Source organism: Hemiscyllium ocellatum, chromosome 14 (assembly GCF_020745735.1).
Source record: "Hemiscyllium ocellatum isolate sHemOce1 chromosome 14, sHemOce1.pat.X.cur, whole genome shotgun sequence".
NCBI lineage: Eukaryota > Metazoa > Chordata > Chondrichthyes > Orectolobiformes > Hemiscylliidae > Hemiscyllium > Hemiscyllium ocellatum.
The window spans coordinates 51,987,280-52,013,529 of record NC_083414.1 but is presented as its reverse complement, the minus strand read 5'-3'; the positions used below and the strand labels follow the sequence as shown (position 1 = coordinate 52,013,529).

General features: G+C 38.3%; 1 protein-coding gene across 1 annotated transcript in view; it reads left to right on the top strand.

Moving 5' to 3' along the window:
* LOC132822149 (contactin-4-like) overlaps positions 1-26,250 on the top strand; it is a 1,303,479-nt gene that overhangs the window by 806,025 nt on the left and 471,204 nt on the right. The window contains exon 11 of the mRNA XM_060835221.1: positions 9,114-9,238. Within this exon, the coding sequence (XP_060691204.1) occupies positions 9,114-9,238 (125 nt within the window). The remainder of the gene's footprint in view (positions 1-9,113; positions 9,239-26,250) is intronic.

Genomic DNA, 26,250 nt, shown 5'->3' with positions numbered 1-26,250 from the left:
AACAGCATGAATTAGCTCATGGAAGTTCCTCGCTTTATTTTTCATTACTAACACGGCATGTGGCATGTAATTTGTACAAAGCAACTATTTTGGTTTGTATTTCCTCCCTTGTTACAACTTATTAATGTTTCTCTATATTGTTTTTGTACATACACTTTGCACATATCCTCAGCAATTGCAATTTTCCTCTTGCACCAAAAAAGACCATTTGTTCTGTGATGTAGTTTGTTGTTACACTCAAGGCCTGTCTAAAATGAAATTCATCATTTTGTATTACGATTTATGCTCTCAATATTCTAGTTTCACAGCTTGTTAGCTGCTTGGGAAGCATTAACAATTATGATTACAGATGCAAAATGATTCAATAGTTTAATGTTGTCACAATGCTAAGGAAAACACATTGCTCAAAGCTGCCTTTTTGAAAAGCATGCACCCACTTATTTGTAAGTAATATGAATCACTGATATTTTTCTTGAAAAAAGTGTGCAAAATAATATGAAGTCATTGAGTAAACTGCTGAATGATCTGCCTTCCTTAGTGCCAAATACTTGACCTGGCACAAGATATGAGAAGCTTGCCATGATCATTATAATTGCCATCCAGTCGAACATCCCAGGTTATGTAAACCCATTGTATGTTATAATGCATAATCTGAATTATGTTGTTGTTCCTGACACCAATTATAGCAGCTGCTAAGATAATTTCAGACTGTGTGGTTTATTTCCCTGTTTTAGACAATAGACTCTATGTAGATATATGAGATATATTTAGGGCTCCACATGCTTTTGTGATATCCATTTAAGTTTTCACAGCAGTCAGGTCAATTACGTAAAATGTGTGTGCAAACCTGCACAGTAATGATTATTACATAAGGAAAATTGACCTCAATTCCTTGAAATGTTACTACTTGCTTTGTAAAACTTTACTGTGGTTAGTGCTCTTACTAGGGTTTTGGAAGACACTTTGAGATCAAAGACTTGATCTTTTTTAATTGTACCTAATAAAACTGTGTCAGTAACTGTATGAGATTTGAGTTTTACAGTGGAGTGCTTTGGCAGCTATTGTTAGGTTTGCATGCCATTTCAGCATAGCGCTATGATTATTACACATAAATACCAAGTCATGGCCAAGGCAAGTTTGCTTAAATTTACTGTCAGTCATTATTATTGTGCTATCCATCCTTTCTCACCTGGGAGCATTTCCTTTATGGTGCCTGTACTCCTAATGCTATTTATTTTCCTTACATGCATTTTGTGAGTAGCCACTGCAAACCAAATTTAAAACTGGCAGAACTATCAGACAAAACTATGACTGCCTGCAAGACTTGTTTTGAATTCCTAATTCAATATCAGCATGCAGTTGGATATTTGAGAGACAGGTTCTCAAACCCAGTGTCCATTGTGTACAATTACTCTCAAAACTAAACCTAAAAAAGTGAACTAACCAATTACATCTATCAATGTCTGGGAGCCTTTGGGTGTAATCATGTTTCCCATTTCTGCTTCTATGAACACTATTTCTGTGAATTATTCCACTCAATATACTGTTTGGCATCCCTACTTTTGCTTGCAAGTGTCACTGTCCCACCTATATCTATCACAGGTCGACTCCCTGGCAAAGTCTTGTGAATTAGCTATTTGCTCCATTGACGTAGCTGAATTCTACCACACGGTCTTTTCTTCCTAATGACCAACTGCTTGATGGGAGGAAAGGGAAATAGTGAATGAATGAGCAAAACAGCAAAGAACAAAAATAGCATTTGTCTAAGGGATACAGATTCAAACAAAGGGGTTACTTATGCTTTGGAAGATGTTCAAGAAACAACTAGAAGCCAAACAATTGCATAGAGTGGAAAAATTATGCACTTCCTTAATTAACAAAACCACTGGAGATTAATTAATATTTAAAAAACAAAGTAAGCTACATATGAATAGAAATGAAAATATTTAGAACCTCACTGATCTTGGAACTAGGCTCAAAAGAGTATCAAAGTTTGAACTGAGTGTTAATACAAAGGATGTCCACAAGAGGAATAAAGTCCAATTAAATGAGCGTTGAACAATTCAATAAGCCACTTAAATGAATAAAATCTCACAGTACAGTTCGCTTTCTTACAACCACTCATATTCTCCTGATGATTTTGAATGAATTTAATGATTACTTAAATAAATCATAATGGATAATTTTAATTGTGTTGGACATAGGCACCTGCTTTACAGCCTCCCTGGTTTTATTCTCCAGTGAACTGAAAATTGTCCTTGTTATAATGCAGCTATTTAAAGCTGCAAAGAGCCATGAGAAACCCATTTGAAATGATAGAGTTGTGATTAAGTGAACTGCAGCATGGTCATTAGCATTAATTAGTTGTGATTTGTACACAAATAAAAAGGTAATACCCATGGTGTGCAAGGCTGTTTGTTCCAGCAGCAGCACTATTTTAAGGGCCCTGTTCTGGTGCAGTGATAAATGTCCCTCACCCTGGACCAGGAAGCCTTGCTTCAAGTCCTACATGTTCCAGAGATGTGTAGGAACTTCTCTGAACATGCTGATTAGAATTGAAAAGAAACATTATTTTAACACAGCTTACCTTATCAATTGTGAGGGAACCTGCAATTGCTACTTCCTCCCTATTCTTTTGATGCCAGAAAGTGGATTTGGAGAATAAAAGGCTGGTGTTTAGCTGCTCAACTGCTCTAAATTTAGATTCAAGGAGAATTCATATAAATAGCAATTTGTCCTTTTATTTCAGATTTTCTTTTATTTTTATGCCAAACTTACAGTCGACGATAAGACAAACTTCTGTAAAAGTTTATCCTTTCAATATCTAGTGAACAGTCAATGCAGAAACAATAGAAGAGGAAGGATAAATAATCAGACAAATGATGAGGTTTTTTTTATAAGATATGGGGCGAACCAGAAAAGAAAGTTGAGATATTCAGTGTTATCTTTGTGATGTTGGTTTCTGACACAATACAAAACACTGATGTGACGATGTTATTTAACAATACTCATGAAAAAGACTTAGTTTAAAATGCTCTGCACATCCTAACGTCCCAGTGGCCCTGATTTTTAATGACATTCAACTAACACCATCAAGAACAGATTAACTGGTCATTCATCTCATTTGCTGTTTGATGAACCTTACTGTTCACAAATGACTGCTATATTTGTCAGCATTACATCAGTGACTACATTTCACAATTAATTCATTCACTGAGAAATGCCTTGAGATCTCCTGAGGATGTGATAAGGCACTGGATATGTAACTGTACACCGTTTTTAAAAAAAACCTTGCTAACCTACAGAATGACTGGAGCTCAAAATGTTGCATTTTAAAATAATTCAAGATAAACTAGCAAATGCTCTCAACACACCATAGATCTTTCAGCATTGGTGATCAGAAAAGACAGATTTTTGTTTAAGATATAGGATCTCTATCCTAAATTACATCTTTTACGTAAATCCAATTGCTACTGATTGAGTTGACACAAACTTATTGGAGACATATTTTGCTCAGTAATGGACAGAAGTGTACTACAGAAGGAAATAGCTGAGAAACATGGAAAATCTATGCCACAGAAGGAGAAACGCAAACCACTGTGTCAGTGCCAGATGAAAAAGAACTATCCAACTGAATCCCACAGTTTAGTTCTTGGTCCATAATCTTGTCGGTCGCAGCTTTCAAAACCCATGTTCCAGAGAGTTTATGCATTTTAACACAGTTCAGCCCATGAATTTTAGTGCCCCAGCAATCCCCACCTGAAAGAAGTACCTCCTCAATTCCCCCGTAATACTTTTGACATATGCTTCAATTTTCTGTTTCCCCCCCCCACCCCCCCCCAACACCCCAACCCTACCAATAAATTAATCTCTCAGCTAACAGAAATAGACCCTGCTGATCCAAGTTGTCTTGGTTCCCTCCTAATCACACATACAAATTAAATCTTTCTTCAGCCTCCTCTATTCTGAAGGAATAATGTTTCATTGCTGCTGAATACCTTCAGATATCTTCTCCATACCCTTCTTATTATGATCAAATATTCTCTCTAATATGGTGACCATAACTTCCCATAATAGTTTCTGTGACTTTGCATTTTTGTTCTGCTACTATTTATGATGCTCTGCCTTGCTAGCATGGTGTACAGGAACACAGAGTCACCAGAAACTTAAAATAAATGCACAAAATGCTGAAACAACTTGATTTTCAGAGTTGGGTTGATAGAAAGTATAGAACAGGTCTCTGTCCTTAACAAGAAATCATTATTTATTATTGGTAATTATATTCTAGCTACAAGGTAGACTGGGGAAAAGAAACAAATATATTAATGGAATTTGTGGGTGGCACGGTGGCACAGTGGTTAGCACTGCTGCCTCACAGCGCCTGAGACCCGGGTTCAATTCCCGACTCAGGCGACTGACTGTGTGGAGTTTGCACGTTGCACGTTTGCACAGACCCGTGTCTGTGTGGGTTTCCTTTGGGTGCTCCGGTTTCCTCCCACAGTCCAAAGATGTGCGGGTCAGGTGAATTGGCCATGCTAAATTGCCCTCAGTGTTAGGTAAGGGGTAAATGTGGGGTCTGGGTGAGTTGCACTTCAGCGGGTCGGTGTGGACTTGTTGGGCTGAAGGGCCTGTTTCCACACTGTAAGTAATCTAATCTAATCAAGACTGGAAAAAACAGTCATATAGTTTTGTCCCCAAGATCTGTCAGGTTGGTATTTGCTGAGTGAAGTTTTCTCTTTGATCTTCCCTCTTCCTCCTTTTTTTCCAAATGCTTCTGTTGGTTTGCAAGAGGCACAGAGTGGCTGATTAACTTTTGAAACGTCATTGACTTTTCCAATTTAAAACTTGCAGCATTTGCTGAATAGAAGATAAATTGGTTTCCTCAGGTTTAAAATGGCTTACTACAAAGAACTGTGAGTCAGATTTTTTGGTTGTTGTGGACCTTCGGAATTTTCTAGTCTCACTAACCTCTCTATTTTGCTCATAGCCAAAGCTGTTAAACTAAGAGTCTTAAAGCTTGACTCCACTCATTATGAAGCAGCCAACTTGATTGGCACCTATCCACTGTAGCAGCAGTATGTACCATTTGCAAGTTACATTACAGACATTCAACAAGGCTCTTTAGATAGCACTTTCCAAACCCATGACCATTTCCAGCTAGAAAGACAAGGGTAGCAGAGATTTGGGAATACCACCCACCTAGTGTATCCTTCAAAACCACTCACCATCTTAGCTAGGAAAATGTTTGCCATTTCTTCAGTATCGTTGGATGAAAATCCTGAAATTCCCTCCCTAACTAAATTGTGGTTTTCCTTACAACACATGGACAACAGTGGGTGAAGAAAACAGCTCATCATCACAACCTTCTCAAGAGCAACTGGGGGTTGTCAATAAATTCTGAATGAGCCAGTATCCCCCTATCCTGTGAAAGAATAAAAGAAAAGAGGACCTTTCTCATTGATAATTAATTCCTCGACCACAAACCAATCAACTTGAGTTGTCAATTACCTGTCACTAGCCACTTTATCATGTTCCTTCCTTTCAAAACATGTAGCCATTCTTGCAAATCCTTGAATTGTACAACATTTTTTAGTTATTTCTCTCATTTCAATCTTCAATTTTAGATGGAATCACAATGAAAAAAAAATCTGATCTTGACAGTAATATAAATATTTGAGCCCAACAGTAAAGGGAAAGAGAGAATAATATTGAGCAGCTTGGAAATGTTCCAAGTAATAGTAAGGTTATTGGCAGATGAAAGGATGAGAGTTGATCTGCAGCAGGGTAGAGAGGGTGATGTTGTCTTCATATGCATAGATTGCATCAGTCTGAATGGTAAAGGAATTCATTAATTCTTTTGACCGATGATTGGTGATGAGTTAGGGCTGGTGGGCAAACAGGTACTTCATCAACCAAAAAAAAACACTGTCCACCCCCCATCTTCCTCAATGTGACTCTGATCTTGCTAGGTTTATGGATGAGTGAGCAACAGCTTACCGCACCCCCACCCCTCACCTGAAGGAAAGATAGTTGGTTGCTGAATTGCTCTTTACAACTCTGCTTCACAGCTAAAAGATAGCACTCACACAAGAGATAGTCCCACCCATAGCCTGAGCTCTGCAGCAAACACAGCTGAGATTACAGGAAGAGGCCTGAAGATGACAATCCAAGTAGATAAGTCCCAAAGGTCTTAGAGAGTGAGAATTGAGCTCAGACAGTAGTTTGTTTGTTGAGTAGGTGGGGCCAAAGGGAGGGACGTGGCATCTTGAGATATCCCACAATGCCCCGTTCCTTTCCACTTCTGCACATTTTGGCCACTCTGCCTAACCGCCCTTGCCAGACACAGTCTGGTGTCATTTGCAGCTTGTGAGAAGCCAACTAAACCTTTAGTTATTTATTTTAAAATGGTAGGTGGGCAGCTCATTTTAGCACCCATCCAACTTGTACATTGTGTGGTTGAGTTTTGGGGCATATTGGAAGATGGTGGACTATCTGCCCAACATTCTTTTTAATATCCTATCCATGCTTAAAAATACATCTAACTACAGCATGAAAAGTCAGCCCCTCGTCAGCCATTCAGTTGTATCAAATCTCTACAGTGCGTTAAGATAAAAGTACACCACACCTTAGGGCACTAAGACAGCAGGCAATATATTACAGTCTTAGCAATAATTCCCACATCCCAAGAATGTATTTTTAAAATACAATGATTTTACATAAACATGTTAGAACTTTCCACGTGAAGGTTTGGTCTTGAAAAGCTCAAGCAATTGTGCAGTCCTGTTGTACTCAATTACCACAGTACATAAAGCACCAATGCTGCCACAGACCAGCCCATTAGAAAGGTCATGTGACTTTTTTACTGGCCTCCTCAGAATAAGTTAAAAATAGCTCTGGAGAGTTCAAAAATGCTGTCTTTCTTTAAAATGCAGGAAAAAAACGTGCTGCTCCTACTTCGGAAGTGAAGATTTTGGAAAGTCAGCTTCCAGATACACCCACCGCAGGTGCATGAAGTAATAAATTATAAATAGTAAATCCCAGATGATTTCCACTCCAACTATAACTCAGATCTAGATCAGAAGTACAAGAGAGATTAATGTGTGCAAGTGGTTATATTGTACTCAGCTAACAAGCATATCACAGGTCCTCGATTATGAATAAAAATATAGAAGTTGTCAGAAGCAAACAGCAAAATTGGCTTTAAACCTTCTAATTGTTGCTTGTGACAAAGGAACTACATTTTAACATGGCTTACTGGAGAAAGGAAGTTGCTTATTGCCTCCAGCTATCAACTGATCATGTTCCATTAGGTCAAAGCCCACAAAGCATCATTCAACTGTTAGCTGCAACACCATCGAAACGGATATGTCAATGAGGTCAATCTCTGGTGGAACACTGAACTTCAAGTCAAATTCCATCTTTGGCAGGAAAACACAAGGAACAAAATGACCCACGAAATCCAGAACCAAGAATATGTAAAAACAAGGCAATAGCCTTCAACATTAAACAGAATTTTCATTGTTACATGTTAAGTCCCAGTATTACCACTTCAATGAAAACCGATACAGTAAGTTCTTTGTGATTGGTGAAAGATAAATTATTACTGTTTCTTGATTAATCTTACTTAGATAGCACTGGTATGGTAATGATTTAAGACTTCCCAGGCTAAACAATTGAATTTAAGGAGTTTTCAAAAGATGAAAAGTATGATAAACATGCCTTTAAAGGTGACTAGTGCAGACTAGCTAACTAGGCATATTTCGTCAAAGAAAATTCAGAATGTTGTGATTTGTAGACTTGGAGTTTGATCCTCGCTGTGAGAGTTTCCTTTGCCAAATGATCTACTAGCAATGAGTGCCTTGTACATAAGCCAAGAGTAGTGACCTGGTTCAGGCATCCAAGTTTTTCAAAACAAGCTTTCTAAACTATCTTGGATGATATAAAGCAACCATATATAAGCTCGAGAAGACTCAGAGAAGATTGAATGTCTAATTAAAGACACTGGATTATGAGTAAAGATTCAAAGAGTTGGTAAAACTATCAAGAGAAAATGTTTTAAAATATTGAAATACATGGAAAATCTGGATATGGAGTATTTAACCTGAAAGTCACTTGCCTCACTTAGAGAGAAAGGTCCAGATGTAATAAAACTGAAGAAGATTAGAACTAATAATTTGATGTTGCATTGCAGCAGGTGAGATTTGCAGAACAAAAATCCCAGTTTATAATAAAAATAAGCTGGTGAACATTTTGTGAGGAACTAGATTGAAGATTCCGTAGAATCCCTATAATGTGGAAACAGGCCATTTGGCCCAATGAGTCCACACTGACCCTCCGAAGAGCATCCAACCCAGACCCATCCCTCTACCCTTTCCCTACAGCCCTGCATTTCCCAAGGCTAATACATCTTACCTACACATCTCTGGACACTATGGGTAATTTAGCATCACCAAAGCACCTAACTTGCACACCTTTGGACTGCAGTAGGACACTGGAGCTCTCAGTGGAAACCCACGCAGACATGGGAGAACATCCAAACTCTATACAGCATCTACAGGCAAGCTTTTGGTGATGCTACTCCCATAATATTAAAATAACTGAATAACATATTTTGTTGAATGTCCCTTTGCGATGGGAGAGACCATTACGCTGCATTATAATCATGGAAACTTTCTCAAAGTTTGGTTGCTTTTCTGCCAAGGGAGATGTAATGGTCTGGGATGGGTGGAGGTGGGGAAAAAGTTTGATGAATGAATTTTTTTTTCATGGTCTCATTCAGGTAAACGTAGAACTTAGTACTTTTTCTCTTCCTGCAGTTCTGACAATTTGCATGCGTAAAAGGACACAAATAAATTTCAAACACCTCAGAGTTGTTTCAACCCATTGCATGTCAGACTCACACGGAACACTCTTGATTTTGAAGCAGGATAAGAGTAGGAATAACAAGCCAATACAGATGGAACTGGCTATAAAATGCAATGACAGGAACTTGAATTTGCTTGGTTAATAGGGTAACAATAGTCAATATCATTGTGTTCTATGTGGAAAAGGACTATATCACTCACCCTGTACATATGGCTAGAAATTATTGACTTTTTTCTTATTTTTTGAAGGATTACCCTGAAAGATGGCAGTTTAAGAATAGTTAATGTAACAAAGAGGGATGATGGACGCTACACTTGTATTGCCCGGAACCATTTTGGATCAGCCAACAGCACAGGAACAATAACAGTGAAAGGTACTAGTTAAATGTTATGATTTATTTATTAAAGAAATAATGACTCAAGTGTGCTTTGAAACAGTTGCACACATTACACTTTGGGTATTATTTAACAGTGACAATGTTTTACATTTGTTTATAAGCATAGAGAGATGTTGATAACTGTGTATGATGTAATTCTGATAGAAGTGGCTGCATGGGGCACTTGTTTTTAAACAAAGAAAACAGCCTACACATTTCATAAATGTAACTTCCATTTTAACAGTATAGAGGAGTGCAAAGATGTGGGAGAAGTCAATTTGGCATTTTAAAAGGAGCATTGTTGTCATTGTTCAGCATTATACTTTGCAACACTGACAAATTATAACTTAGATTTTGAGCAACTATATATTTGGTGAAACAATCCAACTTGTCTGGAGATCTTTGTTTGCGACATGCATTTACCCCAAGTTGTGAAAAATGAAATGTCTGTTGACCCTTTTGATATGACAATATGACAGTATTTGCATTGGAAATTCAAAGTAGGTTATTCCAGGAGCTAACTCTGTCTCAATGAAATAGCATTGTCCCTTTAATTGAAGTTTTAGCTTGATCAAGTCATTGTTATGTAAGTTGAATGATTACATTCAAGCTGCTATAAACCTTTTATATTCCCATTCCACTAAGTCAAATCGGGAGATGAAATGCAATCTTGCTTTTACACACAGCCTTCTCAAACTGAACAGGTAGGCAAAAAGCTGACAATACAAATAAGAATAGATATAGGGAATTATAACTCAATTTCCATTTCATGCTGAAGAATAGAAGATGAAATGCATTGACACAGAGTGAAAGTTTGATGACAAACCAGAAGCAATGATTCTGAAGTAATAGTTGTTACTCATATTAGGAGGAAAAACAAAATGGCTAATTTCTTTTGTTTTAATTTGTATGTAACTAATTTGGATTTAGATTTATGGATAAATCTGATGAAACAGGGTGGATGTGTTGTCCCAGTCGAAGTGGTGTCCTTCATCATCCATATGTGAGGATAATAGTGAGAGAGGGTCATGTCTTTTTGTGGCTAGTTGGTGTTCCAGGGTACATGAATGTCAACTCGCCACAAAATGACATGACCTTCTCTCACTAGTATCCTTACATACAGATAAGGACACCACTTCGACTGGGACAACACATCCATCCTTGGACAAGCCAAACAGAGACACACATGAGAATTGCGAGAAGCATGACATTCCAACTGGAACTCTATCAACAAACATATCGAGTTAGACCCCATCTACCACCCCCTGAGAAAAGGAACAGGAAGTGACTTCACCACAGGAAATAAAAACACCACAGGAAATAACATCACCAACCCAAAGAAACCCAAACATATAAATAGAAAGCAGGAATTTTGAACACTGCTTCACCTGAGGCCCACTGAAAATGTTACCTAGTAGGGTAACAAAACATCTGGAAATGAACCTTGCAGGTCAGCGAGCAAGCCTACATCCAAAACTTCAATCTGAACTACAATTCTTCTCAAAACTCATTCAGGAAAACGTACATGAAGTGCTGGAATGTGGAGGTTCAGTGTAAAGAAATGTAAGCTCACAATTATGTATTTTTTAAAAGAATTAGAAGGTCGTCACTGAACAGAAAAGTGCACTCCTGAAATGTGAATGCATAAAAAAACCATTAATACTATTACCATTTCATTTTATGAAGATAACAATGAGCACAATAGCAAACTTTATTTGTTTAAGGCAAGGTTTACGGCACGCAAGCTGCAAATGTGTTGCTGGTCAAAGCACAGCAGGTTAGGCAGCATCTCAGGAATAGAGAATTCTCTATTCCTGAGATGCTGCCTAACCTGCTGTGCTTTGACCAGCAACACATTTGCAGCTGTGATCTCCAGCATCTGCAGACCTCATTTTTTACTCGAAGGTTTACGGCACATATGGCACAGTGGTAGTGCCCGTACCTCTGAGCCAGGAGTCCAGGTTCAAGTTCCAGCTGGCTCCAGAAGTGTGTAATACCATCTCTCACCGGGTTGATGAGAACATATCTACAGTAACAGTTACAGACCAAAGTTACATATTGTTTTTTGCATTCCATTTTACAAAGAACTTAACGTGAGAGGCAGATTCACTGGAAGAAATCAAGAAGGAAAGATTCCAATTATAAAGGTAAAGTTAAGACACTGCAATGTTGTCTATTCTAACAGAGAAGATTCAAAGTTAATGAAGTCTTTTAAAATTATGAAGGATTTTGACATGTTGACTAGGAGAATGATAATTCTTCTGATACAAGTGCCAATTATATTTTAAAATAAGTAGTAAGAGAATGAAGAATGAGGTGAAGTGACATTTCTTGACAGTATAAATAATTAGAACATTGAATGTCTTTCCTTAAAGTAATTGATGCATCCTTTCAGAATAAGTTGATAAACATTTAAAATATAGCATGACACCATGTATACAGGAATAGACCAGGAACAATGGGATTTATTTTGGATTATTCAAGCAAGAAATCAGCTCAATGTTCATCAGATGCTGAAGTCCTTTATGGTTCGAGTTAAAAAGATCCTGGAAATGTCATATGGTGGTCCTTTTACTGAGCTTTATGCTCTGTGGATATCATGTTAAAAGTAAGATGTATTTTGAGGTCTGTGTTGTAGAGAATTGAAATAGGATTTCTACATAACAATTTATACATATAAGTTGGCTCATGCTTTGATACAAAAATAGATTGTGAAAGAAGAAAGATTTTCATTTGTATCATAGATGTCGCAAAGTATTTTCAATTTGTGATAAATGTTCAAAATGCAACCACTTTTGGCATGTCGACAATGTAGCAATACATGCACATGAAGATCCCACTAGCATCAGTCATAATAATCAGATAATCTGATTCACTGATGTTGGCTAAGAGTTATTAAGACCAACAACTTCCCAGCACTTCCTCAAATAATGCAATTGTATCTCTTTTTGCTATCTGAAAGGATAGATGGGCACATGTTTTAACATCTCATCTGAACATTAGTTTATTTGATGATGCAGCACTTACTCATTATTCCTCTTGAGTGTTAGTTGAGATTTTGTGCTTAGATCTCTGGACTGTAATTTGAATCTCCAACGTTCTGATGCACTGACGAAATTACTACCACTGAACCATGGCTAACTCGTTATTCCTATCATGCTAAAGCATAAGGTGAAGAAACAATTAACCTTCATTGTTCCAGGAACAGATGTTGACAGCTGACATGAGCATATTCAACCACATTTCTTTTTGCAGTAAAGTCCATGAGATCAAATAGTTCAAGGATTCCAAACAAATCATGGAGATATGTTGGTCCAACAATATTGATGCTGTTGTCCACCCGAATGATAGGATTTTCAGTGGAAGCAGGTACACTTTCATGTTGAAATAAACTTGCCAAAGTGGATCCTGCAGACGCATACATTGTTGCAATGGTATTAACAATGGCCTATCAATATTCAAGTTACATCATCTAATTTTAGACTACAGTGACTTTCTTTAGAGCATATACAGACATAAAATAACTACTGTAATGACTTAACTACAGATTGAACTAAGCTTTGTGAAAGTAGTGTGAAATTTACATACCTGTCTGCAGTGAAATTATCATCTCGTACAAAGGCAATGATAATGGCCAAACAAATCATATTCATATCCTGTTTAATTCATACATAGAAGGTAATTCAACATAAGGGGAAGTGAAAGTCTAACTGTTACCTAGCCAGCCTGGAAAGACAAGGAGCAGACTCAGGAATATATAAATGAGCCTAAATTAACTATTGCTTGGACAGCAATGCAGAAACAAGCAAAAGATGAATTTGTGTGCAAAAATGAGAAGACATATTTCCTGCCTATCTCTGACTTAATGTCTCAAAAGCCTCTGCCTTGTGAAGTAGAAACTTTGCCCCAAGTTGTTCACCGAGATCTCAAGCTCTGCAAATGTTAACACCGCTGAAGAAGTAAGACAAGAACTAAAGTATTCAAGACACAGGTTTAAAATTTACGACCTGAAGGACTCTGAGAACTTGCACTAACAACTGTCCTTCCCTTCCTGTGTCTGTAGGAACACTCCACAGCTTCTCCCTAAGTTGTCTACCTATGTTTGCTGATACGTTTCTTTTGAGGTAATACATAATAACATTCCTCTTGAATTAAACATCTCATTTATTTTGACCTAGTTAATTATGTTTCAGTAAGTATGGAGTGTGGTAACTGCATGCAAAATGTCAATAAAAAAAACATTTGTTTCAACTGACTGATAGATGGGCAAAAAGTAAAAACCTGATCCCCCCACACCTGGTCATGACAATATGGGATATTATTTCAGGATTTTTCTGCTGGTGACAGGAAAAAAATGTAAGGACTATTTTTCAGTTCCTGTTACAGGTGCTCACTCTCTGGATGCTCACTCTTGGGATGTTCACAGGGGCGCCAATTAAGAATGCTGGGTTGGGTCTCAATGTTGAAGAGCCAGTTAAAGGCCCCCTATTTTAACAGCTACAGCAGACTATTGTTGAAGGTTAATAAAAGAAGAGGGTGCTTCAACAGGGAGGCAACTTTGCTCCAAAGTTTTCAAATCTTCAATTACAAAATAAATTAGGAAAGATCCCCTACAGGACAGCATGTGACCACTCCTGCAACCAGAAAGGCAAGGCCACTTGGCCTGTCAGTAAACCTGGTGCCAAGGCCTACTGCAGGCTGCTCATCTTCAAGAACCCAAACTAGTCCGTCCTGACTTGGAAGCTTGAAACCCCTAATTGACCTCTTTTAATTGGGTACTTCACTGCCACCAATCTTCCCATCTCTATTCTGTTTCTAAGTCTAAAGATCAACTATAAATGTTAGTCCTGAATCTAAACAGAAGTGGTTTTGGCCTTCTTAAGATGGCAGTTTATTGCCTGATAGGAATAAATATAGTTTACAAGAACTTTGCAGGTGTAGATACTTAGGACTAACAGAAATTGTGCAAGCACATCTGTTTCTCTCAGAAAGTTGTGTAGATCTCAGACATATACAACCTACAATATAGTTTTCTCTATCAACAGAGTATATAAGATTGATTTTGTGTGATATTGCATGACATTCATAGGAAGGTGAAGCTAATATAACTTAAACATCAACTGTTTCAGAAATGTTACCTTATATTACATCTCCCCAGGCCTTTTTGACCATAGTTAGCCCTTTTATAACCATGAATGTTACGTTTACCACAACCCCGACTGCCCCCAAGTCTCTAACATCACAAATGCATGTGGTCTGGGAATTTTACCATTTTCCTGGAATTTGATTAGGGAGGCTTGACTTTAATTCTGAACTTCTTTATGTCAGTTCTCTGCCTTTTCTCTTTTATCTCTTGGATATCCTTTTTGGAGAATACAATTCCAGGTCAACAAAAATATTTTATTTTTTATTAAGCTATTTTCTAATCAACCTGTTCAGAAATCTTATTACATACTTCCAGAGCAAGTGGGACTTGAATCCAGGCTCCCTGGTTCAGGGGTAAAGACACTACGCTAGTCCATTGCCTTAATTGAAGGACCATTCATCTCCTGAATTCTCCCTCGACATAAAGTCTGTGTGTACCTCAGAGTATTGTCACATCATAACATCTAGAGATCTCATTAAATGTCCATTATGGAAAATGGCTGCTCCATTCAAATAATTACTTGAGATATTGACGTATCCTGGATTTTTGGACCAGGAATTTGATTCTTGATTGGAATGCACATCCTGCTTTTTGCATTGTCCTGGATGTCAAAAACAGGCAATTTCCTTCTTTTTGACATTGTTCTGAATCTGTGTGCATTGGTCGCCTATGGAATCAGATGCTGCCCATTTCCCTCAGTTTGTGGATGAGGGTGGACATCTTTAGCAGATTTCACTGGATGTCTGTCATAGATTTAATATTTCTACCAGTCTTATAAAATTTATGCCTTCTTTGCTGTTGAACAGTTCTCCAGTGCCAACAGCTAATCTCTCTAGTTTCTTCATTTTGTTCATCCATTAGTTGAGGAACCCAGTGAAATCTCCTACCAGGTACTTCTTAAGTAGTAGGACAGAATGGTTTGTTTCTGAACTAGTTGTTTGCTTCACTGCAGTTGAATATCTTCCACAACCACAGGTCCTTTGGGGTCAAGATATCCTTGTAGGCTCAAACCCAGGAGTGTTCATTGTGAATCACATACATGTTTTCAAATCCAGTACACTAGTTGTGGCATAGTATACTTGGAGTATAGCTTTAAGCTTAGGAGTTTTTCCACCTGGATCATGTAGTTGAAGCCTTATAGGCGGTGACCTCAGTTTCTTTCAGCATTGTATATGATCTGATCAGACATGGCAATCATAATAATATTAAGCTTAAAGTTAGCAAGGTGTCCATTGACATCAATAAGTTCTGTAAAATTTTAGTTGGTTGAATTGCTAGCTCAGCACACAGCAGAAAATTTTCCTCAAAATGCTTCTGCTTTATTTTCTGATGAAGATATATTGACTAACGTGGGTGTCTTTTCTCATGGTGGATGCTCTACTATGTAATTCTTTCTGCACATGATCACTGGTATCCACCCTGTTCTGAAACTGTGCCTTAGTGCAGTATATCTCCTGGAAGTGACCTACAATTTTACAAACAAACTTCTTTGTCCTGATTGCTGCACAGTTGTTTGGCTTACTCTCAGTTTTGAATTGCCGTATACTTCTTCACTGTGTCCATAGCTTATAAATTAATAGACTCTGTTGCTGTCCAGAAACAGGGGTGTTCATCACCTCTCAGGATTTGTCTCTGAGTCTTGCTGGTTTTGGTTTGCTTGAAAACAACATCTTTGTTGGACGATAAGATATCTGACAAAGTTTCATCATGAGTTACAGAAGCAATTCTGTTGCTCGTGAATTCTGATTGATAGTCACAGTGTTATACTGATCTGTGGAGACTATTAATGAAACTGTCTATGGAATCACTTGTAAGTTGATTTTTTTCTTTTCAATCTTGCGCATTCAATGATTTTGTTTGGTTTTGGAATAAAATAAGCATCAAACACTTTTAAATTTTCTAAATAGTTTCTGTTTTTTATTTAATGTTTTGGCAATCAGCAACATCATCAACTCCAAGGCAGAATGAATACACTAACTTGTTCAGTCCTAAAACTCATAGATACATTTGATATGCTATGTGTAATTAATTCAGAATACCATGAACTGGGGAGAATATATTTCCTCTTCTTAAGAACTTGTGCGGATCTCAAGTGCTTCCACCCAAAGACGGTGACAACTTTGGATTGATTGGAATTTAATGCAGCATGAATATGAACCCCTTCAGAAGAATGGGATGGCATGATGGCTCAGCTTCAGGCGACTGTGTGGAGTTTGGACATTGTCCCTGTGCTGCATGGGTTTGCTCCAGTTTCCTCCCACAGTCCAAAGATGTGCAGGGTAGGTGAATTGGCCATGCTAAATTGCCCATTTTTACAGGGATGTATAGGTTAGGTGCATTTGTTGGGGTAATTGTAGAGTAATGGGGAATGGGTCTGGGTGAGACATTCTTCAGAGGGTCACTTTCCACACTGAAGGGATTCTATGATTCGATGAAAAGGGTAAGTAGCCAAGGGTAGGAGAGTCCAAAGCTAGAGGGCACAGATTTCAGGTGAGAGGGAAAAGACATCTGAGGAACAGCTTATACCAGAGAGTGGTATATGTCCAGAATGAGCTGTCAGTGCAAGTGGTGGAGACAAAAAAAACCCTGCAATGCTGGAATCCAAGGTAGACAAGCAGGAGGCTGGAAGAACACAGCAAGCCAGGCAGCATCAGGAGGTGAAGAAGTCAACATTTCGGGTGTAACCCTTCTTCAGGACTGAGGATGGGTGTAGGGAGAGCTGCAGATAAAGGGGATAGGGGACACGTTGGTGAAGTGGGGATAGGTGAACACAGGTAGAGGCCATGACTTGGTTGGTCAATGGGAGAAAAGGATCCGGTTGGTGGCTGGAAGGAAGGGTCTATGAGAGGAATGGAATGGAGGGGGAGGGGCCGGAAATGGGTTTTGGAAGGGAGATTCTTTGAAATTGGAGAACTCAATGTTGAGTCCTTCAGGCTATAGGCTGCCCAGACAGAAGATGAGGTGTAGTTCCTCCAAATTGCGGTCTGGTTCGTTGTGGAATGGAAGAGGCCGAGGATGGTCATGTCGGAAAGGGAGTGGAAGAGGAATTAAAATGGGTGGTGACTGGGAGGTCCAGTCAGCCCCTGTGCACCAGGGTGTGATGCTCAGTGAAGTGTTGCCTTCATCTACATTTGGTTTCCCCGTTGTCGAGAAGACTACAGCGGGGACACCTGATGCACTAAACTAAGTTGGAGGAGAGACAGTGAACATCTTTCTCACCTGAAAAGACTGTTAGGGGCCCTGGATGGAGGTGAGGGGAGTGGTGTGCTGGCCGGTTTTAAATCTTTTCTGTTGCAGGGGAAGGTACCTGGGGTGGGGGCGTAGAGTGGGTTGGTGGGGAGAGTGGCACAAGTCAGGATTGGCAAAGGGAATAGTCCTTGAGGAGAAGTGGTGGAGGCAGGTACAATTACAACATTTAAAATGCATTTGGAGAAGTACATGAATAACAAGTGTTTAGAGGGATATCGATTAAATGCTAGTAAATGGGACTAGATGAGTTTAGGATATATGTTCGGCATGGACAAGTTGGACTGAAGGATCTGTTTCCATGTTGTGTAGCTCTATGGCTCTATGACTAGCTTTAGCAGAATTCATATTTGCCCCTTATTCTCTCTGATTCTCTGACCAGGAATTCAGTCCATTTATCAGTCATGATATTGAGGCTAGTGGTGAAGCCAAACTATCCTGATGGTTTTGAACTTTTTCTACATTGTTGTAGTATCATGTTGTGAGTAATCTAGTGTCTATCTGGCTTGGCCCTTGTTAATGTTAGAGAGGTTTTGACAGGTTAGTAGAAAAATCAAAAATTGCTGAATGACCAGTTCTCAACCATGGAAAATATCATGTTGATATTTCTGAGAGCTGCCAGTCAGTGTTGCAATGGGTGGCGCGGTGGCACAGTGGTTAGCACTGCTGCCTCACAGCGCCTGAGACCCGGGTTCAATTCCCGACTCAGGCGACTGACTGTGTGGAGTTTGCACGTTCTCCCCGTGTCTGCGTGGGTTTCCTCCGGGTCCTCCGGTTTCCTCCCACAGTCCAAAGATGTGCGGGTCAGGTGAATTGGCCATGCTAAATTGCCCGTAGTGTTAGGTAAGGGGTAAATGTAGGGGTATGGGTGGGTTGCACTTCGGCGGGTCGGTGTGGACTTGTTGGGCCGAAGGGCCTGTTTCCACACTGTAGGTCTAGTCTAATCTAAACATTAATAGAGACGGTTGTACTTCCTCTTCTAGGAGATAGTCATGAAATTGATCTAATAGAACACCTACGTTAGTGTTACTTATAGCCGAATCTCCATGTATTGTGATCATTTGGCCTGGGTAGCTTCATTATCAGAAGATTTGTGGATGACCTGAATGTTCAGAGTACTTCATGAAAAGCCATAAACGCAGGTCACTGTTGATGAGTCTTTCATCATTTTGCTGATTATTGAGAGGAAGCAGAAAGGAATGTTTTTGGCCAAGTTAGATTTATACAGTTTTCTGTGATTGCCATGTCAGAACAAATTTCAAATGTTTTTGTTTGGATGTCATTATCATAGCTGCATGAGAGCAGAATGACCAGGAGAGCTCTATACTCAAAGCACAGTTGTTGTTTCTGGTATTTGCTGGAATCTTGCAGTGTCTGCAAATCTCCAGAAGTTAAGAATTTTTAATTTAGAAGGTGTTTTAAGTTATTTGCTGCCAACAATCCTCTTTTGCCTACCCTGTGTCAAGGGCTTGCCTAATGGTCAGTGGTAAAGAATATATCACCATAAGGTCCTGATAGAAATGGCACAGTTCTTCATGAACAAAATATTTTGCTGCATGATAATATTAAGTACAACTACATTGCCAATCAGATATAATTAAAACAACTCTTTGGAGCTGTTCAAAATATGCCTGCTCCCAATGAAAGCTCGAGTAGAGCTCACTATCTTTATCCACAAATCAGTGTGACATTAACAGAACAGATAGAGCTCAATGTAACATGAACATTGACTCTTTTAGAATATCTTGTATAACATTTGGAATTACCACAGTAATGTTGTCAGGACCCATAGCCTTTCTGCTTTGCGTGCATTCGGCCATTTCACAAGATGACATGGCTGGACATTGACATCCTCAATAAATCCAAACGGGCATGATTCAAATAATTGAATGTTATAACAATCATTTCCTGATGAAGGGCTTATGCCCGAAACGTCGAATTTCCTGTTCCTTGGATGCTGCCTGACCTGCTGCGCTTTAACTAGCAACACATTTTCAGCTCTGATCTCCAGCATCTGCAGACCTCACTTTTTACACAATCATTTCAATGCCAATATTCTCATCATGTACCTGATGTACGAAAAACATTATCATTTTAACAGTCGACTTTTTAATATTGGACAGTATGATAGAGGAAAATAGCTCAACAATACAGAAACTTCCTATGGTCTTTGGATGACAGGAGTTAAATTGACCTCAATGCAATTCAATGTAAAAATCTTCAAAGAAGTGTAAAAGGAAGTATTTTGTTACATGTTTTTAGAGCTAGTCAAGCTGGGTAATTTTATCTGAAGATTGGAGGGCAGTAATTCTATCTTGATGTGCAAAGAACGAACAGAACATTGATTTAGAAATATCAGATCAATTATTCTAACATCTGCAGTGTGAACACTATTTTGAATCAACATGTGAACCTATCAATATACATCAAAAGAGCTGAAGGAGCAAATGTAGCATAATTTAGAAGTAGAGTCATAGAGTGATTTACTAATCCAGTGGATTTCTTTGTTAGTACACACAAAAAAACACAAAAGTAAATGATTTTGACTAATTCACAGCTTTTGGGGCTCAGAATTGCGAAATCTGATACAGTAGTCAATGGCATATTTGCATTGCTGATCCTGGAAAAGAACCTATTCTGTGCTGCCTTTACTAATTCCCAACAAATATATTTTTTGCTTCAAATGACCACAATGTCCACCAACATTACACTATAAACAGGCTATTTGAATGCCACAATTCAAAATACAACTGTATCTCCATTTTAAATAGCCGCTTACAGTTCTCCAAGGTGAGTACTGCAGATGCAATAAAATCCATTAATGTCATTAGAAACATTTCTTGTCAATTCTTGGAATACCCCTTGAAATCTCTTCTTTAAGAAGAAAGACCAACATTTGTAAAAAAAAACAAAGTAATAGAATTAAAATTGTATTATACAGGATGTTTCAGTTCTTATTGCTCCAAGAACATTAGTTGCTGTTTTTGAGAAAATCAATCTTCTTTGGTAATCAATCAAATTTTCAATCGCCTACTTGGTGTAAGTTTTGTGGAATTCTTGCAGTTTATTGGAAAGGCATCCTCAAACGTGTACCATTGCATTTGCTTTCCTTTCCTTTGGGAAGGGTATTTGGGAAGGCTAAAATATTATCAAAATCATGATGAACAATGACAATCATTTATTGAAGTGTGGTCGCAGTACAGACATCTAAAAGCAAAAAAAATTGTGAGTGCTGGCAATTTGGAATAAAAACAGGAAATGCCCAGAGGTCTGGCAACTTCTGGGGGTGAGAATAGATCTGTTCAATTACAAAGGTCTCAAAGGAGCAGCTGATGGTTTTGCAGTTTTTTGAGAAAAAAACAGTGCATGGCTCGGGTGTGAATTTCACAGCAGGAATGCAGTCAGATCAGGAAAGTGCACATCGTCTTTGAGAAAGTCATAGAGAATTAGTTTGAACTTCTTTCATGCACTTCGCATCCTTGTAACATCTCAGTTTTATTTATTTTACAGTTGAATTGCTTACATTTGTCTAATCTGAACAACAGCACAATATATTGTTGAAAAAATTTGTATTCCTACGTGGAAAAGCAAAAACAAATTCTCTCCCAGTGTCCAGGCCAACATTTGCCCTCAACTAACATTTTGAAAACAAGTTAACTGGTTATTTATGTTTGTGAATCTTGCTGTATGCATATTAACTACTGTCTTTGGATACAAAGCAGAAATCTAGACACTTGAAAAATAATTCAATGTCTTTGGAGTGATTTGGGAAACCCTGGGGTCATGAAAGGAGCTATATAGCATGCAAGTTAATTTGTTTATTCATCATTATCTAGTGATATGAAGAGATAGAGTGATTTATCTTGAGTAATAACACTTGAATTCTGCTGTAATGATCTGTGTAAGTGCTGGTCTATTGTCTCAAAGAATATTAAGAGACATTACAGGCACATGCATTGCTTTCAGCTTTCATGTGAAGTTTTGTCTTCCATTAGAGCTCCCAACAATTGCAGTCAGTATTGTAGCAAAATGATAAGTTATATATTGAAATTAAAATTAGACCTGAAGGAAAACAGATGAAAGAGCTGTGTCTTTCTCTTCAGGTAGAGTCATAAAGTCATAGAGATGTACAGCACAGAAACAGACCCTTCGATCCAACCCGTCCATGCCGCCCAGATATTCTAATCGAATCTAGTCACATTTGCCAGCACTTGGCCCATATCCCTCGAAACCCTTCATATTTATGTATCCATCTAGATGCTTTTTAAATCTTGTAATTGTATCAGCCTCCACCACTTCCGTTGGCAGCTCATTACTTACATGCACCATCCTCTGCGTGGAGAAGTTGCCCCTTAGGTTCCCTTTTATATATTTCCCCTCTCACCCTGAACCAATGCCCTCTACTTCTGGACTCCTCCATCCCAGGGAAAAGACTTTTTACTTTTTACTTAACTTTTTACCCTAACCATGCCCCTCATGATTTTAACCCTCAGCCTCTGATGCACCAGGGAAAACAGCCCCAGTCTACTTAGCCTCTCCCTAGAGCTCAAATCCTCCGAACCTGGCAAAGTCCTTGTATATATTTTCTGAACCCTTTCAAGTTTCACAACATCCTTCCGATAGGAGGGAGGCCAGAATTGCACAAAATAACCCAAAAGTGGTCTGACCAATGTCCTGTACAGTTGCAACAAGACATCCCACTCTGATATTCAACACTCTGACCAATAAAGGAAAGCATACCAGATCCCTTCTTCACTATCCTATCTACCTGTGACTCTACTTTCAAGGAACTATGAACCTGCACTCCAAGGTTTCTTGGTTGAGAAAAGATCTTACCATTAAGTGTATAAGTCCCGCCCTGATTTGCCTTTCCAAAATGTGGCACCTCACACTTATCTAAATTAAACTCCATCTGCCACTTCTCAGCCCATTGACCCACCTGATCAAGATCCAGTTGTAAACTGAGGTAACCTTCTTCACTGTCCACTACATTTCCAATTTTGGTGTTATCTGCAAACTTACTAATTATACCTCCTATGTTCACATCAAAATAGTTTACTCTAATTCAAATTAACTACTTTCAACAATGAGCCCATCTCAATTGGTAGATTGCTGATGTCAGAATGCTTTTATGAATAAAACTTGTTACCAGCAACACGAATTAAGACTTCCTGTTCCAAAATACACAAAAAAACAAGAGATTTAAAAAAACAAGAGATTAGAATCTCCTCAGTTCAGACGACTGACTCAGGGCTGGCTGGCCACAGCCAGTGTATTGTGCACATGTAAATAAAGTTAAAAGTCACACACTACCAGGTTATAGTCCATCAGGTTTATTTGGAAACACACTAGCTTTTGAAGCTCTGATCCTCCATCAGGTGGTTGTCCAGGCATCAGGCACAACCACCTGATGAAGAGCAGCTCTTCGAAAGCTAGTGCTTCCAAATAAACCTGTTGGACTATAAACTGGTGTTGTATGATTTTTAACTCTGCTCACCCCAGTCTAACAGTGATATCTCCAAGTCATAGAAGTAAAGGGTGACTTGGTGATGGGATATTGGCCTTCATGTGGTTAGTTCGATTTTTAAAAAAAGAGAATGAGAAAAAAAAATTTGGCCTCCAGTTCTATTAACTCAGCTTTTTTTTCATTTAGGTCAAACCCTTAAGAAGGTTGTACAGTGTACAAACTCCACAGAAGTAAATATCCATCTGTCACATTTCAATTCTATTGCTCAAATAAATTATCCCTGAAATAAGTAATCGAGTGTGTCGGGAAGTCAGAATTTTTCTAGTTTTTATCTCTCTTGGGGTATAGGTTGGTGTCGGGTCTTGGTCTTTTCTGAAGCATCAAATTTCCAAAAACAAATTGATTTTGTTTTCTAGTTTTACTGATTTTATGTACATGGACAAAACAAAGAAAGACATAACAGCTTTTCCCATTTAAAAGTTAAAAATCACACAACACCAGGTTATAGTCCAACAGGTTTAATTGGAAGCCCACTAGCTTTCGGAGTGATGCTCCTTCATCAGGTGATTGTGAAGGGCTTGATCGTAACACAGAATTTATAGCAAAAATTTGCAGTGTGATGTAACTGAAATTATACATTGAAAAATTGATTGTCTGTTAAGCCTTTCATCTGTTAGAACACAGTGATAGTTTCACTTCTTTCATGTGTAAATCACATAACCCTTCTCGGGTTAGCTGCTAACAATGGTGATAGCTAGACAGTATGTTGACGGTGTTAGCCCCCTGTGTTCTCTGTCTATGACCTGATGTTTAGATTGATTCTAATCTAATAAGTGAGATAACAGTGTTTCACATAAATTCCTGCAGTTTTTGAGCTCAGAGTTCTACATGAATGTAGAAAGGAATGCATTGTTTGGCTATTTTCCTCTGCATGATGTTCATAGCTTTTTTTGGGCATGGATTTAATTATATGAAGGTCAGGAACAGAGAACGTAATTTCTCACCTTTCTCTTCTCTTATCATCATTCAATTGTTTGATGCTACTTTCACTGGGATTTCTGAAGAGGAGTATTTTAATGGTAACAATAAGGTCAATCAATTGAAATTAGTTAATGATTGTTGATACAGAGTTTAAAAATGATTTAAAAGGAACTAAACAGCATTTCATATGGCCTTTTTTTGTAATGATATTGCTGGTAATTTTGAATAAGTTTTTAGTTGATAATTGTGGGTGTTGCAATCTCTGTACAGAGCGCTTTTAAAAACAAACTCAATTGATAGCTCAGTGAATGACAGAAGAAGATTTTGAAGTTTTATGTCTTTCATTATAACAGACTAAACCACTTGGACCAAACACTATTTTTATCAACAACCTAAATCCCAGAACAGAACTTTCTTCTTTTACTTTTAACACACTGGAAAAATTCACTTCACAGCAGTACTTTACATCATTCCTCAGTTAGCAATTTTATCGTCCAAAAGTTCAACCAAGATTATTAGCAGCTCGCAAGGACTTACTTTGTAACCTTTCCTTCCTTTCTTTCTAGTTTGGATGGAGTGGTCAGTGCCTCTACATTAAAACTGGAATGGCAGAGTACCTCTGTAAATTTATGTTGCAGCATTAAAGTTCTTAGATTCCTGGGAATTTGAAATGAATTAGAAAAGTGAATGATTATTTAAAGGTTTAGGTAACTAATCTAGCAAAATTGAGTATTGTGCATGATGTATTTTCATGTTTTTCATTTAATTAGCATCTCACATATCCACCGACCATAATAAAATCATAAACACCCATTTCTTTTTGCGGCAGGACGTTCAAGTCTGGTCGCTCCTCAATGCCCCTGTTTTTTCCTGCTGCCAACAATTCTGTGTAGCACAAAAGAGGCAAAGCCAATCCCTTCATCTTGCAACAGGACTTGGGAATGCTCTTTAAGGGCAGCAGTAAACATCATTGTGATTAACACAAATTTAAAATTTAATAAAGCTTTTTTTGGTAGTTTCAATATTTTCTTGCTTTAATTTTGCCTGCAGTAAGGTATTTTAACCTTATGCTGCAATGCTTGTTATCTCCTGTACCATCAAATTGGAGTAAATATCACACAATTATACACATTTGTGAAGTTACAACAAAGTAGTATTTCATTGCATTTCATACATCAAGTTATTCCAGAATAAGATGGAATACAAGGCACTTAGACACTCAAATAACATGCTACGATGCAGTGATGATGTCATGAATATGTCTCAAGATATGCTGACATACTGACAATAAGACATGACATAACACTATTTATTATTCCTTTCAGTTCCTTTAAGGACATTAATGTTACTTTTGTTTCAAGTTTCTTTTAAATGTCATTATTATGTTGTTACATTGTAATAATTTGAAATACAGCTTCTCTTATTTATTTCAACAGTTAATGTTATGTACTAAATTTGAAAGAAGAAGCATGGGTGAGAGGGGTAACTGGGTAGGGAAGGATGATGTTAGCAGGTAAGGGAGTAGGTTGACTGGTGTGTAAGGAGAAGGTGGAGATAATGTGAAGTGGATGTGCCTTTTGGTGGGACAGTTCAGGAGCTTTTAGTGTAAGTCAGAGTGTTGGTCGAGAATTGTTGGACTTGGGCAGCTCGCATTAATCCATGGAGAGAGATGTGATGTTTGGGGAAGTTCAAAGCTGAGACAGAGGTTGAGTCTGGTTCAGGATTTGTTCTGGTGTGGCAGAGTTCAGATATCCATGTGTTGGGCTTTGGCAGGTCCAGGAGTATTAGCATTGAGGCTGGGTTTGGACAGGGTAAGTGTTAGCTCTAAGGGGTGGTGGTGGTGGGGGTGGGGGGGGGGGGGAGGGGTAGAGGGAGGCTGATGGGAAGTAATCACGATGATCAGTTTAATAGTGATCCAGTAATTAGGGTTAGTTTTAACTCTTCCAATACTTTGTGGGAAACTAAGTGTTTTGGGACCCTTCAAAGTCTCCTGGGTTGAGTTGGGGAGTTACTTGATGCACTTTGGATGCTGCATATGCTCATGTGAAATTTCTGCATTGAGGAGTCAGCTACATTGGGACTTTCTCATGGATTCTTATGTGCTTTATGATTTTTTTTATATTTCAGTCTACATAACATGTACAATATAAAATCAGGTTCTTGGTGAAA